At 47.4% G+C, this 16,425-nt stretch overlaps 1 protein-coding gene across 7 annotated transcripts in view; it reads left to right on the top strand.

Moving 5' to 3' along the window:
- Nucleotides 1–16,425, top strand: part of ADCY6 (adenylate cyclase 6) — a 49,474-nt gene that overhangs the window by 13,494 nt on the left and 19,555 nt on the right. For all 7 annotated transcript variants that reach the window (XM_083427306.1, XM_083427305.1, XM_083427301.1 and 4 more), the window contains 4 exons: nt 456–583; nt 3,896–4,054; nt 5,652–5,793; nt 6,535–6,663. In XM_083427306.1, the coding sequence (XP_083283432.1) occupies nt 456–583; nt 3,896–4,054; nt 5,652–5,793; nt 6,535–6,663 (558 nt within the window). The remainder of the gene's footprint in view (nt 1–455; nt 584–3,895; nt 4,055–5,651; nt 5,794–6,534; nt 6,664–16,425) is intronic.

The following is a 16,425-nucleotide window of genomic DNA, read 5'->3' as shown; positions in this document are numbered from 1 at the left end:
ACAAAGCAAGACCCTTTAAGGCACATCCCACAGCACTCTGTTTATTCTTATAAGTTTACTTCCCCTATAGAAGTACAGTTTTTGGCTGCTGGAGGGTCTTTTTGTGGAGCAGGGGCAGAGGTATTGAACTGAGGTGAGATCATAACATACAACAATACAAACAACCAAATAAAAGACTTCCTTTATCCTGTATCTGGCCTCCTTATTTACTTCTTATAAACTGTTTCCTTTATGAATTTTCTAATTATAACTTAAATATCCACAGTGTTATGCTCACTGTATGTTATGTTCACGTTTAATGAGGGTGGATTTGTGTATTGGGGGTTTGTGTTAGGTTGTAAATAAAATTCCAATAAAAAATTCAAAATGAACTGAGGTGAGATGTGCTTGGAAGGGGCATGTTGGAGTTTGAGGTGGTGGTATTTCTGACTTCCTCCTCCTCCTCCCTTTGGCAGGAGAATCATTGCCTCCGCATCAAGATCCTGGGGGACTGCTACTACTGTGTCTCTGGACTTCCAGAACCGCGGGCGGACCATGCCCATTGCTGCGTGGAGATGGGCGTTGACATGATCGAGGCCATTTCGTGAGTGTGAGAGGGGGAAGCAGTTTGGTTTGCGAGGGCTGCATGTGTTCCTTGGGTTAGTCAGTGCCTCGCCATATGCATGTAACATGTTCCCTGTGACAGTTTCCAGAAAGGTAACCTTTACATTTGCTACGGCATAAGCTTTCATTGGCTAGGATACCACAAATTGTGTGTATGTTTGCTCTTTCGTATTGCACAATGGGCTAGTTTGGATGTACGGTAAACCGTGGTTTGTCGTGATGGGAACAAGCACCAGCTAGCCTAGGGTGTTTGTGCTCTCCCCACCTCTAGCGTGGACTGGATGACGGGACTTGAATATTCAGATTAATGACAATTTATCAGTATATCCATTTGATAATCTCTGGTTAATCTGAACAGTGGTTTGTCTGAAGTAAGCCCACTTCATAACCCATGGTTTAAAAAAGGTAAAGGGACCCCTGACCATTAGGTCCAGTCGTGACCGACTCTGGGGTTGCGGCGCTCATCTCGCTTTATTGGCCGAGGGAGCCGGCGTACAACTTCCAGGTCATGTGGCCAGCAGGACTAAGCCGCTTCTGGCGAACCAGAGCAGTGCACGGAAACGCCGTTTAGCTTCCCGCTGGAGCAGTACCTATTTATCTACTTGCCCTTTGACGTGCTTTTGAATTGCTAGGTTGGCAGGAGCAGGGACCGAGCAACGGGAGCTCACCCCGTCATTGCAGGGATTCGAACCGCTGACCTTCTGATCAGCAAGCCGTAGGCTCTGTGGTTTAACCCACAGCTTATTTCAGATAAACTCAGGTTAAAATGAATTGTCAAGTTTGGATAGAATGTCAAGCTTGTTAATAACTTTTCGATGGAATGTCAAGCCTGTTAATAACAAGCTTGCAAAATCTTCCAGTCACCCCCTCATGGCCACTCTGGAGGAGGAATGGAGATTGTGTGACCCTCACAGGTGCAGCCTGTTCCCATCATGATAAGCCGTGTTTTATCAGGATATCTGAATCAGCTTACAATGTGTGAGATACACCAGCCATGACTGTGGCAGTTTGCGCATATGCTTGACGCACAACATACAGGTGGCAACATCCTTCTTTATCGCAGGTCACAATACAGAAAGCCAAATTCGTTACTTCTCCATTTAGACAGATCACTGAATGGTTTAAAAAACTTAGTATCTCTTTCACACTTGCAGCATTCAGTTGGATCCTGGCTTGATAATAGCTTATATGAGATAGCATCACCAGGGCTATGAAGCAGAAATATCTAATCTCAGTTCCTTGAAATGCAAAATTGTGGAAGTGAATAAATCATAATGTTGGGGAAGCTTCTGTTATTCTCCCATAATGTTCTTAGTGTTGCTTTGGCTGGCAATAGGGAGGGAGGTGCCTTGCCCTGCCTTTGATTCCTGGCCATTCCTCAGCACCCCTCCTCCTCGTCCTCAGAATCTCCATACTTCACCAGGCATTGCCTATGTAATGCCAGGATTATCTTTACAGCCATATGGTCTAGAAACTTCCTTTTTGCAACACCCCCCACCCCCCATAAAAGCCAAAGTCCTCTCAGGGTGTCAGCTCTCTGTGCCAAGCCCTGTGCGCTTGTGCAGTGTCACGGAAGGAAATGAGAACGGAGAACCCCATGGGGTTATCGATGGACAGCTGTGAAACTGGAGCCCCTTCCAGAGGATCGAAATGCTTTATCTATAGGCCCATTTTTTGTAAGGCAGAAGCATCTGCGAGGTGAAGAGGTGCGTGATAAAAGCCAGCAATGCCACCAGCTTTGTCCTTGCATCTGAAGTCATGGGTGGCTGTATTCTGTGCCCCACACTGCGCCATCCAAAAGCGGCAGCTGGTGTCAAAGCAGCAAGATGCCTTTTGGTCCATCAACCCTCTGGAGCAAGAAGTCTGTTGCACAAGCAGAATGGCATCATTGAATACAACCCAGTGGTTCATCATGGTGTCCCACTTCTGTGAGGGCTCACTCCAGTCCCAAGTACAGTGGTGCCTCGCAAGACGAAAATCCGTTCCGCGAGTCTCTTCGTCTTGCGGTTTTTTCGTCTTGCGAAGCAAGCCCATTAGCGGATTAGCGCTATTAGCGCTATTAGCAGTTTAAGGGCTATTAATGGCTATTAAAGGCTTAAGGGATTAGCGGATGAGCTGCTAAAAGGCTATTAGCGGTTTAGAGGCTTAGAAAAAGGGGGTGGGGAGCGAAAAAAAATCTCAAGACTCGCAAGACATTTTCGTCTTGCGAAGCAAGCCCATAGAGAAATTCGTCCTGCGAAGCACCTCTGAAAACGGAAAACCCTTTCGTCTTGTGGGTTTTCCATCTTGCGAGGCATTCGTCTTGCGGGGCACCACTGTAGTTGGTATATGTATGTGTAGACACATTACCCCCCCCCCACACAAAAAAAGATCTGAACAAAAACACAGAAAATAAAAAGAAGCATACAAAGTCTTCTTTCACAGGTAAATCTTAACTTGACCAACACAAAACCGCTGATAAAAGGGTCTAAAGATGTGCTTTGGGTATGGATATGGTGACAAATTAATCTACAGGGGTTTGAGGCTCCATATTCCATATATTCCGTACATTTCCGAGCACAATTCAAAGCGTTGGTGCTGACCTTTAAAGCCCTAAACGGCCTCGGTCCAGTATACCTGAAGGAGCATCTCCACCCCCATTGTTCTGCCCGGACACTGAGATCCAGCACCGAGGGCCTTCTGGCGGTTCCCTCACTGCGAGAAGCAAAGCTACAGGGAACCAGGCAGAGGGCCTTCTCGGTAGTTCCATCCGCCCTGTGGAACACCCCCCCCCCCCCCGATGTCAAAGAGATAAACAACTACCTGACATTTGGAAGACATCTGAAGGCAGCCCTGTTTAGGGAAATTTTTAATGTGTGACATTTTAATGTATTTTTAATCTTTGTGGGAAGCCGCCCAGAGTGGCTGGGGAAACCCAGCCAGATGGGCGGGGTACAAATTATTATTATTATTATTATTATTATTATTATTGATGATGATGATGATGATAATATTGTATAGCGAAAGCTTGTCTATTGATCTTAGATTATTTTGTTCTCGTACCTCCATCCCCACCCTGGCAACTTGCTTGCAGGAAGTTTCATTGCCCATTTTAACATCAGTCGTCACCCTTAAGGGCAGTGACCTGTTTTCTTATACCCTGCATGAATATGACACTTTGTTGATGGTATTATAGTCAGTCTTCCCCTGTAAGCATGACACAGACTGTGTTTCTTGCTTCACACAAGTGAATTCATGGGTGTGTGAAGAGGGGGAGGGGTGCTTTGACACTTCCTTTCCTCCTGCTTTTCAGGCTGGTGCGTGAGGTGACGGGGGTGAATGTGAACATGCGTGTCGGGATCCACAGTGGGCGTGTACATTGCGGAGTGCTGGGGCTGCGCAAGTGGCAGTTTGACGTCTGGTCCAATGATGTCACCCTGGCCAACCACATGGAGGCTGGTGGCAAAGCTGGGTAAGTCCAGTCCCCATAGGCCTGAATAAAGCCAGGGGCAGTAATGGCCAGTGGTCAGGCATGATAGCAGTAGGGAGTCCTGGAACCTGTGGCTGGAGAGCCACAAAGTCTCTGTCTTTGGAGTAAAAGGAGGGGAAAGTTGGGTCGGTGGAATTACTAAGACGTGGCACCATAAAGAGGAATGCGTTGATAGCTGGAACTGTAGGGTTGTGTCTGTTGCCTGAGACAGATCATGTGGAGGTGAACAGCTTGTACGTGTATTTGTGGGTAGGCAGGAGGAGAATTTGTGAGCTCCCCCTTGGCGGATGTCACAAGCACTGTCCAATAGGCGCCACCTTCCCTGTCCCAAAGGCCCTGCCCTATCCTTGATGCTTGGAAGTGGGGGTTGCTGTTATCCAAAAAATGGGGCAAGGGTTTATTTTTAAACAGCAGCCATTGTCTCGCTGCCACAAAGATGCATTTTTGCTGGGGCAACGTTGTCTGACCACCTCAGCCACCTCCACATGGCTCTGCCCACCTCTCTGCCAGGAGAGGCCCCATAGCTTTGCATAAACAAGCAGCTTGGTTTGGCCAGGACTTCAGCTTGCTGGTGGCATGAGCAAAACCAGGCTCTCTAGTTTTGGTGGTCATGGTCTTGACCCAATGGTGGGGAACTGGATCTAAGCTTGCAGGCCAAGCTTGACAGGTGGGTGGGGTGGACCACCCTGACAAGCACCTGATAGCAAGTGGCCCAATTTGGCCCTCTTGGTTTGGAGTCAATCCTTGCAGGCAAAGTCACTGCCATCGGCTTATCCCTGGCACTCTTGCCAAGCCCTGTCCCCACTGCTAGAAGTGGCCTTGCAGGCCACAAAGGAGGGCCTGTGGGCTGCAGTTTCTCCACTACTGCATGGGCCAGGTGTGGTGAAGGTGACCAAAGATCTCTTCCCTTGAAGCTTCTCCAATGGCTTTTCCCAGTTGCCACCTGCAGCCTCTTCACACTTCTAGTCCCTTCATTCAACACAACACTCTTGAACCCAACTATCTCCCTTCTCATCTCCCCTTCTTGTACCATGAAAAGCCATCTGTCATTGCCTCCCCCAGTCCTGCCTCTGTTTCTTTCAGCCATGCTGTTCCCTGTTCCTGCCTTAGTTCCTGAAGACACACCTTTGAGGCTTTCCCCTGATATTCAGCTTAGTCCACTTTTGTCTTCCCTGCAGTCCTATTGCTACCTCTTCTAATTTTACTACCCACTTACTTGCCCTTTCTGTTCAATTGCCCATAGAACCTCCCATGAGAGGTGGGAGATTCTCCTTCATTGGAGGTTTTAAATCAGAGGTTGAATGGCCATCTATCATGTATGGATCTAGTTGAGATTCCTGCATTGCAGGGGGTTGGACTAGATAACTTGCCGGGTCCCTTCCAACTCTACAGTTCTATGGTTCAATGATTCTAGCCTCTTACTCTCCAGCTTCGTGGGCAGAGACCAAACCACTTACATGTTGAACGGTATCTTCTTCCTCTCGTGCATATTAATGGTGGTTGTAGGTGGGGCTCAGAGGGAGTGGGAGAGGGGGGCTCCACCAGATGACTTGGCTGAGTGACAAAAGTTCTGTGCTAGGCGGATCCACATCACGCGAGCCACGCTGCAGTACCTGAATGAGGACTACGAAGTGGAGCCAGGGCACGGGGGCGAGCGCAATGCCTACCTTAAGGAGCACAACATCGACACCTTCTTCATCGTGGGCTGCAGCCAGAAACGAGTGAGTCCTGGAGGGGCTGGGGACTGGGGAAGAATATCACAGTAATTTGCTCTTGTGCAGGGGTCACAAAAGGCTTTCCCACCGTGGCTCTTGGGCAGGTCTCCCCGTTTTCTCTGTCTTTTTAAAGGGAAGCCTCTAGCCCTCCCGGAAAAAAGTTATGGAGCAAAATGTGAATATACCTTCTGAGGTATATTTTTCCTGGTACTGAGATAGGCTCCCTGTTGCTTTTAGACTGCAAATGTTTGTGTGTGTAAGTAGAACCAAGACTGTGTGATCCCTCAGAATCACAGCAGGACATACCTCCCTTCCATTAGTAAGTCTGAGGTGGTTGGGGGTGGCAGTCTCTAAATTTGTGTTTTGCCACATTCCCCATGGCAGCCATTGTGTGTTACCCCAGTGGTAGCAATTTTGTGACTGGCACTCCCAGCATACTCTCAAAATTTGATATGTGTCCAGTGGCCCAAAAAAGTTGCCTCCCCCCCTTCTCTAGGGTGTGGAGGGTTAGAAAACCTACCTGCCAGCCAGCAGGGCGCTGCTTATTCCCTGTAGGTATGGTTCACGGGGAAGGTGAGCATTCTGCTATCCAAAGCTGGAGCAGTGGAAGCTGCAACTCTGGCCGGCCAAGATGAGCAGCCTTATTCCAGAGGAGGGTGTTGGAAAGGGCCTCTCCCCATGGCCCCTTCCCCCCCCCCCGCCAGCTTCTTTGTTTGCACCTCCATGGCCTGTTTTTCTCTCCGACAGAAAGAGGAGAAGGCCATCTTAGCCAAGCTGCAGAGAGCTCAGGCCAATTCTACCGAAGGGCTGGTGCCTCGCTGGGTGCCTGAGCGCTCCTTCCCCCGGACGAAGGACTCCAAGGCCTTCCGGCAGATGGTGAGTGCCAGCGAGGGACAGAGAGAGGGCTTGCTTTGGGCGCACATCCCGCCAAGAGGGTGGGAGCAAAAAGGCAACCGGGCTTTGATCACGTCACACACCTGCTTGCAGGTCCTGGGTGGGTAATGGTCTGTTGTGTACATTTTACACTATTTATTATCCTTAATAAAATCCTAAATATTGAAGGGATGCGGGTGGCGCTGTGGGTTAAACCACAGAGCCTAGGACTTGCTGATCAGAAGGTCGGCGGTTCGAATCCCCGCGACGGGGTGAGCTCCCGTTGCTCGGTCCCTGCTCCTGCCAACCTAGCAGTTCGAAAGCACGTCAAAATGCAAGTAGATGAATAGGTACCGCTCCAGCGGGAAGGTAAATGGTGTTTCCGTGTGCTGCTCTGGTTCGCCAGAAGCGGCTTAGTCATGCTGGCCACATGACCCCGAAGCTGTATGCCGGCTCCCTCGGCCAATAAAGCGAGATGAGCGGCGCAACCCCAAAGTCAGCCACGACTGGACCTAATGGTCAGGGGTCCCTTTACCTTTATTATCCTTAGAGAAAGAGGTGGAAGCCCCCACAAGGGCCTGCTCTCACGAATGTTTGAGCACAGAGGGTTGTAGCCAACTTAAGAGTAGACCTATTACTCTTCATGGACCTAAATTAAGCCATGTCCTAATTTCAATGGGACTGCTCTAAGCCAGGCTAGCATTGGCTACAACCCATGGTGACCATGGCAAAAGCCTTGCCTGTATGGGCTTTTCTGACTGTGTGGCAAGCTGGTCACATGACAGCATGTGCAGGATCTGGTCTCTTCGATTCTTATTATTGGCGCAGACGAAGCTGATGTCTCTTATTGAGTCCAGTATTAATCTACTTTGCCCAGATCGATAGGCAAAAGGACTTTGGGTGAGGATATTTCCCGGGCCGCTTATGTGAGCTCCTTTTACTGGAGAAGCTGGGGAATGAGCATGGCGAAATCTACGCATCCAGAGCTTTTCTCCGCTGCCATTTGGGCTGCTTCACACAGGCTCTTGAATGCCAGCCCAAGTGGGAAAAGCCTTAAAACATCCTCAGAGTGCTTGAGAAGGGAGCCACCAATAACTTCCCTCTTTGGTGGCCTGGGTGGCGCAGTGAAGAAATCCTTCTTGCTTGAGTCTGTCACTTGCGGTGGAGCAAAGGAGAAAGCATGTGGAATTAAGGGAGAGGATTTTTCTGAGGCTTCTGTGCATTAAGGCTGTTTATAGGTCAGAGCAGCACCTTGACTTGTGCCAAGGAGACAATAGTGAGCCCTGTGCCAAAGGAGTTGGCCCAGAATGAGGGGGGGATGGGGATAGGGTGGGAGTAGCTGTTTTAAGGCCATAGGCCATAATCATAAAGTTGCTTCCAGTGCAGTTGGATTACCAGCCATAAAACCGAACATGTCACATGCCAGAGTTACAGTTTTACCCCACTTGCAGCAAATTGCATCCATGAGAACCAGGCTGTTACTGATCCTAGCAGCTGAGAAAGCAAATAATGTCCCCACCCTTTATGTGATGTACAGATAATATATTTGATGCTCCACAAGCAAGCTGGTTTTCTCTTTTCCTTGTGGCATGGGCTAGTTGGAGGCTTTGGGCTGAATCTGCTCACGTAATTTTTCTAAGATCACAAGGATGGCATAAATATATATATATATATAATGTGGAAGGTCCTCCTCTACCTCCCTCCCAGCTCAACGTAAACCTACGCACGTTACAAGAACTTCCTTGGAGACACTGTTCTTCATGAACCCTTTTGCCATTTGAAGTAAATTGAGGGCAGAATTACTTGGGGTACGACCTCCTTGGTGGTGGAATCCAAACTCTGGAAGTCCCTCCCAAGGGATATTCACACTTTCCCTGATCTCTGTTAATTTTTGCTGCTGTTATTGATTTAGGCTGTGCCATCCCAGGCTGCCCTCAAAGTTGGAAGAGAATCTCCCACCTTCTGCTAGCTTTTGGTCATTGTTTATTTCTGCTAACTTGATTGATTGATTAGTTCTTGATTATTATTATTTTTTAAAAAAAACATTGTCTCCCCTCAAATTATATTTATTTGGGTTCTTATTGTTAACCATTGTGTAGATGCTTTGGCTCAAAAAGGCAGGATATAAATTTTCTAATAAATAAAAGCCTAGATCCATATGGAGATATTGAGTAGCACCGCTTTTTAACTTTGAAGAGGAACTGGCTTTTGAAATGAGATGTCGGCACACCAGATGTCCAAGAGTCTGCTTGGGTGTTGAAGCAGACGCGAAGAAGCATAGGGAATCTCCTCAATGTGTGTTTTTGAATATGTGTGTGGAATGAAGCCTGCTGTCTTTCTGTCTAGGAGTACCCTCCATGAGGACAGCAGAAGGGCAGATAAGTAGGCTACACCACCAGAACAGATCCAGCTATTTATCCTGTCAACCTTTTGGAAGCTAGCTGACCAATGTTAAAAGGAAATCTATGGATACCATGCAGATAGGGGAGATCTGATGTGTTGTGTCAGCACATCATATTTTCCCTTGAGATAATCATCCTGAGAGACAAGCTAATTGGACAGAGGAGGTGTCAAATATCCTACAAACAAGAGAACAAAAATACTTTTAGCCTTCTTTTTTTGGAAAAAAAAAGTTATGGAAGGAATTGGGGTTAAAGTAGGACAGCATTGGTAGAGCACATATGCTGCATGCAGATGGTTCCTGGCATCAGTCCCTGGCGTCTCCAGTTAAACAGATCAAGTAGAAAAACCTCTATACCAGTGTGGTGTAGTGGTTAAGAGCAGTGGACTCGTAATCTGGTGAACCGGGTTCGATTCCCCGCTCCTCCACATGCAGCTGCTGGGTGACCTTGGGCCAGTCACACTTCTCTGAAGTCTCTCAGCCCCACTCACCTCACAGAGTGTTTGTTGAGGGGGAGGAAGGGAAAGGAAATTGTTAGCCGCTTTAAGACTCCTTCGGGTAGTGATAAAGCGGGATATGAAACCCAAACTCCTCCTCCTCTTCCTCCTCCTCTTCTTCTTCTTCTTCTTCTTCTTCTTCTATCTGCCCGAGACCTTGGAAAGAGACTAGAGTTGATAGTGCCAGGCTAGGTATATAAAGGGACTAAAGAGCAAGTATGGAGTAGCAGTTAAGAGTGTTGGACTAGGGACTGAGAGACCAGGGTTCAAATCCCCACTCAGCCAGGAAGTTCATGGGGTGACCTTGGCTCAGTCACCTTCTCTCAGCCTAACCTACCTCACATGGTTGTTGTGAGGATACAGTGGGACAGGGGGAGAACTGTGCTCACAACCGAGAACTCCTCAGAGCATAGGAAGGATAGAAATGCCAGAAAGTAAATTGGCTTTCTCGGTTCCTGAATATCTGGGGCCCAGCTCTCTCGGTGGGGGGGGGGGGCACAACAAGGGGCTGAGGGAAGGAAACTCTTTCATACTTCCAATGGACTGTGTAAGCAGGCAGGAATTGGGTACCATGCCCATGTCACCCCAATCCACCCACCCTGGCTCCATGTTGGCTGAAACAGGACGATTTCCAAAATGTCTGGAGACCCAGATGTGGGGCAGAGCTAAAAAGTGCAGTGTTCTACAACTGGAGAATCACAATTGACCGTTTTATCCGAAAACTGAATGGGTGGAGGCATAGTGTGGATTCTTAAAAGTCTGGCCTCAGGTGAAGAAATGTCTAGTTACAATGCGGAATTTGAAGGTGTTGGGGCTACATGGCTTTGCCAAATAAATCTGAAGCATTTGGGTTTCTTAGGCTGTTTAAGAAATACAACAGCTATCAGGACAGAAGGTGCTTGCTTCAGGAACTAGGAGGATTCTTTTGAAGCATTAGGGCTGAGGGACACATTCACATGTGAAAGAGCATTTATTACAGCCCTCTGGATTGTTTTACCACAGAAGGCAGGAGCAGAGTTGTTCCTTCATGTGGAAAACAAGTAGAACAGTTCTTCTCCATATTCTGTGTGTAAAGGGTTTTTGAAGTGGTGGCTTTTGTGGGGAGCGGGAGAATGTCCAGATTCTCTTTTTATGACTTGTTGGTTGGGTGGGTGTGTTGCTAGCGGCCATTCTGAGCTGGTGGATTTTGCCTGGGGCAGTTTCTGTGCAGGTTGTTTCCAATCAGTCACTCACCCGAGCGAGAGGTGAGGTGAGCAGATAACTAGGAAGAATTTCGTGCCTGAATTACTCTGGACTATCTTGCTTGGGTGGCAAGAATGAGAGCTGCTTGTGTGCTTATTCGGTGCGTAGGGGAACCTCCCAAGGTTTTCTGGGCATTCATGCAGCAAAAGCCTGAGCCCTTTCTGCCCTTAATCCGGTGTTTCCCCAAGTTACCGTATTTTTCGCTCTATAAGACACACCAGACCATAAGACGCACCTAGTTTTTGGAGGAAGAAAAAAAAATATTCTGAATCTCAGAAGCCAGAACAGCAAGAGGCCTTTCTGGCTTCTGGGATAGCTGCGCAGCCTGCATTCGCTCCATAAGACGACACACATTTCCCCTTACTTTTTAGGAGGGAAAAAGTGAGTCTTATAGAGCAAAAAATACGGTATCTTCTGATAAGTAGGGCACACCTTTTCCCGCCTCCATTTCATCGGAACAGATTTTATGTTGAGAAAATGTGCAAAAGTAAGAGGAGGTCTCTTACTTCTCAGAGGAGGTCGCCCCCTAGATTTCTGTGCAAGACCCCGGTGCCAGTGTGCAAACCTGGTTTTGCTACTTAGGCAGAGATGTAGCTGTTGGCCTCCTAGTGGGTGAGGAATTCTGCCATGTCTATCTATACATGGAGTGTATTTACATGCTCCAGTTGCACCCAGCGGAGTGATATAGCAGAATTAATTGCTCCTACTAGAGGCTGCTGTGAAGGGGCAAGGCAAGGTCTATGAGTTTTATTCAGCTAGGTCCTACTCGGTGTAGACCAACTGAAATTAACCAACCTTTGTTAGTCGTGGCTGTTAACTTCAGTGGGTCTCCTACTTTGAGTAGGACAAGTATTGTATACCACCCAGTGAAATTGTGCAGAGTTGCAGTGGATGCATTTCCTTTGTTGCCATGTTTGGTGCGGCTCAAATTACATAAATTGTTAAATTTATTACATGGCACACGGTTTAGGATTTACTGATCTAGCATTGGAAGGAGTAATTCTTCCCCTCCCTGTTAATCATCCACCGCCCCACCTCCCAGTATATGAAGTTTAGGCTGGGGCTGCCTATGGAGCAGAATGAGGTCTCCAGAGCTGGTACATGTGAGGCTTGCAACAAAATATACAGTGGTACCTCGGGTTAAGTACTTAATTCGTTCCGGAGGTCCGTTCTTAACCTGAAACTGTTCTTAACCTGAAGCACCACTTTAGCTAATGGGGCCTCCTGCTGCCGCTGCACCGCTGGAGCACGATTTCTGTTCTCATCCTGAAGCAAAGTTCTTAGCCTGAGGTACTATTTCTGGGTTAACGGAGTCTGTAACCTGAAGCGTATGTAACCTGAGGTACCACTGTAGTAGGATTGAGTGTTCCTGTTCAGGATCATAACCACTTTTGACCTCTTCTGCTCCCACTTCACATGCAACTGGCCTGCATTCTCTGCCCGCTGAACATATTTGGGCTGCTTTGAAGGTTTTTTTCAAAAAAAAAATTTATACTGGCAAACTCTGGGGTTTTTCTGTATGTTTATGTGTGAATGGTGCTATTTTGACTACGCAAGGTGTGGGGTCACTTCTGTATGCTGCCCATGTAATAAAAGAAGCATAGCTGAGAAGAGATCCATTTTAAGACCAGCTCCTCACCTACTTTCTCCGTGCATGGAGTGCTCTTCTATGGAAAAGCTTTCAAAAACGTTCCTTCCCCTCTTGCTTAGTTGGTCTGCTCTACTGCCTCCGTTCTGCTGCAGGTGTTGATCACATCTCAAAGAGCGTCTTGGAGGAAGGTCCCCTTCTGGACCCAGTTTCCTTCTCCTGCTATCAGCCGCCACAGCCACCAGCTATCTCTCTCTCACCCTTTTCTTCCCACCCGCCGGCACGCCTCTCCCTTGGTCTTTCTAGGAGAACTGGAATCTTGCTTCCCCCGAGTCTTTCCTACTTCCTTCCTGTGACCTCGGCACAATGCCCTGCTTTTCTCAGTCTCCCTCCTCCCAGCCCTATTTTGCTTCATAAATTGCATGGAGCATTGTTATAGCAACAGTTGTTGCACATTGGGGAAGCTATTGTTCCCAATTTGTGTGTGACAGGGAGGGGGAGATTTTGAAACTAACATGGCTGTGACCATTATCTTGATGTGCTGGCTAACTTTAAGACTTTGGAAGCATTTTTTTGTATATAAAAAAATAAGTTACTACATGTTGTTTGCTTTGTGAGATTCTCACAAAAAGCCAAGGTGACAACCTATTTAAATAGCTGGGATACCTCAGTCGGCAGAGCATAAGAGACTTAATCTCAGGGTTGTGGGTTCAAGTCCCATGCTGGGCAAAATATTCCTGCATTGCAGGGGGTTGGACTAGATGACCCTTGTTGTCCCTTCTAACTCTACAGTTCTATGAGTCTATGAACTGAGTGAGGCCTTAGCATGAAATCTACCAGCTTCTGCACAATCCTGAGAGCCTTGGCTTTTATTTTAAACCAACAAAAGCAAGTTTGTAGCCCCCACAGCCCGTGTATGAATCAGAAAATACAGATGGCTAAGTTTTCGGCTCTCATGGCCAGGGTGTGACCCACCAGACCCTTTTAGCTGATCACCAATGCTTAAGCAAACTGTGTGACATTTTAATTCTGAGTTTCTGCAGAACGACCTTGGCTGTGCCTCTACACACTTGTTCCACGGCTATGAGGGCCCTTATTGTTAGATGTTGATAACTTTATCACAGAGCCTGACTGCATCTGAAGGGATCCGATTGTGCCACAAAATATACTCCCAGCCCACAGACATGTTTCTTGCGAATAGATGGCAGCAGATCCCCTGATACTGAAGCGGCCTTTCCCTGGTTTCAAAACCAAAGAGTGTTGGGGGTTTTTTCAGTGAGACTTTGTGCATTGCAACAGTTGTTTGTTCTCACTGCACCTTCCTTTTTCTGTGTTGGAAAAATCCCATTTGCCCTGCTTAAATGAAACATGGTTGTCTAGGGATTTTAAACACTGTCAGCTCCTCATTAAGGCTGGTTATTTAATGCAATATCTATCTCCAGACTTCTTAGTCTAAGAAATGATAGGTCATAGAGACTATCTCAATTTCTGGCAATATACTTGTATGCAGAACCTTGTAGCCGCTACCCTGATTTCAAAAGTGTAAATTGAGCAAGATTTTAAGCCAATTTGCATAATTCCAGAGTTTTAAAAAAACCACCACTACCACTAAATGTGCTCTTCTTCATCATATTGTCACAGTTTGCTGGTTGCTAAGGGACGACCCGTAGTCTTGTGTCATTCACTGTGAAGGGTTGCTGTTACTTTGTTGATTGCTCGATTGCAGGTTGTTGCTATGGCACTGGTTGCTCAGTGGGTTTTGTGGTGTGGCATCTGCTGCCATGGCATCCTTTGCATCTTAGGAGGAGCTTCATTAGCATGGTAGGAGGAGTTACTCTGCCAGTGGTGGCAGCCCATTGTCTGACATGGTTTGGTAGTGGCTGATTGGTTGCCACGATACTGGTGGCTGTTGCATGATCTGGCAGTGCCCTTTGCTCCCAGCATCTGTTGTGGTGGTTTAGCTAATTCAATACAGTGGAATGGTTTGTTGGTGGTTCTGGTGCCTCAGGAAAGTCTCTGGGCTCAGGCTTTGACTTGTGCTTGGGGTCTAGGAGTGAAGTAGTTTGGGGTCACTTCAGCCCTACATGAATTTCTGAGTTACTTAGCTTTTCCTCTAATTATGGTTGGATCACTTCCTGCTCAGATTAAGCTCTACTTGGCCAAAGGCTTGAGGGCAAAAAACTGTGTTATGGGCACCAGCAACACCCTTTCCCCCAGTGCCCCACATATCTGCTCCCAGGTCTCACATTCAGGTCTGGAAAGAGATTAAAAGTTTATTCAGCTGGATGATGCCCAGGAACTCTGCATGTTGGGGATGTCACAAGGTGGGGCTAATGTTTCTGTTGTGTACTGAAGTTCTCACCCTGGGCCAGCAGGGGGCTACTGTAGATAGTTATTCAAATAAGGGATCGAAAGTGACGTTCAGTGATTGGATAGTTTTAGAAAGTTGTTACAGTAACGTTGTACTGGAGCTCTATATAAGCAGGCTGACTGAACCCTTCAGTTCAGTTCTGTCCTGGCCTGTGAATAAACAAGAGCTGTTTGAAGAATCACTGTGTCGTCTGATATGTTCACCCACAACTTAACAGTTTCTTCCACCCATACATAGTCTGGGCCCTTATGAGTTTGACTCAAGTGCCTGAACAGGACTTCAGACTTACAGCTATCCTGTTGAAGAGGAACCTGTTAAGATGGCCTGCTTTCAGGGGCTGTTGGATTCCTGAGAGGCCTTGGGCAGTTTGGGGCTAGTGTTTCTGTCAATGCTTTGCTCTGTGGAACATGGAGGTGACTCAGACAGGTGAAATCATCACTCCCGCTAGAAAGAGTCCATTTGCTCCTTGGTTTACTGCACTGGCTAGCATGGTGTTGGCAGCAGCGAATCCAACCAACTGCAGGTAACTGTTCATGATTGCCATTATTGACACAGTAGATTCAGTGAAGGAACAACACCTCCCCCTCACAATGCCATCCACTGGAGGGTATGTGACCTTCTCCATCTGAGCCCATATCCAGGTGTTAAAGACTCCCCAGAGGCCAGCTGCAACTTATTTGCTAATCATTTCAAAGGCAGAATTGCCCATATCTGCACGGACTGGAATGCCTCCTTTACTGCCGTCTCTGTGGTCATCTTCAGAACACCACTGAGTCACAGTTTGTCGCTGAGGCCTGAGGCCATCGACAGGCTGCTCTGAGGGATGAGGGCAGCCTACTGCCTGGATGCTCAATCCTTGCCCTTCCTGGCTCATTACATCTGCCTGGGGTAGTTTCATCTGCTGGGTCTAGGGGCTAAAAATGTCTCTTTCTGAGATAAGACTACCTTTTAAAGAAAATCAAGGTATAACCATTTTAATGCATTGCAGAGAGTTGGACTGGATAACCCTTGGGGTTACTTCCAACTTTACAGTTCTACGATTCTATGACCATTCTTGATAAAGGGCATCCTCCGCCCCCCGACATTACAAACATTCCATTTTGGGGCAAGGTTCTTGAACTGAAACTCAGTCCAGACAGGATGGAGCTACTGTGCATGGCTTATCTGACCAAGAAAGTGTGGTTCAGCCTGTTCTGGCTGCGGTTAAGGATTAGATCTGTAGTCTTGGTATGCTATTTGGACTGACGTTATCTTTTGATGGAGAACCCAGTGGCTTTCTCAGCTTCTAGATCCTTTTTACCACCTTGGGTGGTACACCAGATGTGATTTCTCCTTGGCCGAGATTCCAAGCTGCAGTTTAGTATGCACTGATAACATCCCATTTTGATTATTGCATTTAGTGTGCTATATGAGGAGCCCCCTTAGAAGCTTCAGGTGGTTTAAAATACTGAAGATTGCTGCTGGGAATTTGGGGGTTTGATTGTCTCTCACCAGTTTTGAAAACAACTGTCCTGGCTTCCTGTCTGCTTCTAGGCACGATTCAAAGTTCTGGTTTTGACCTTCAGGTCTCTAAATGACTTGGGTGACTTTGGAAGCCCATTTTCAAGTGCTCCTTCCATCTAAGGAGAGGTGGGGGGGGAGCCAAGAGGGAACTTTCTCTCTGTTT

This window comes from Podarcis tiliguerta (genome assembly GCF_965153285.1).
Source record: "Podarcis tiliguerta genome assembly, chromosome: 2".
In the NCBI taxonomy this organism is placed as follows: Eukaryota; Metazoa; Chordata; class Lepidosauria; order Squamata; family Lacertidae; genus Podarcis; species Podarcis tiliguerta.
Note: the sequence above shows the minus strand (reverse complement) of the source record. Positions and strands in the feature narration are given on the sequence as shown.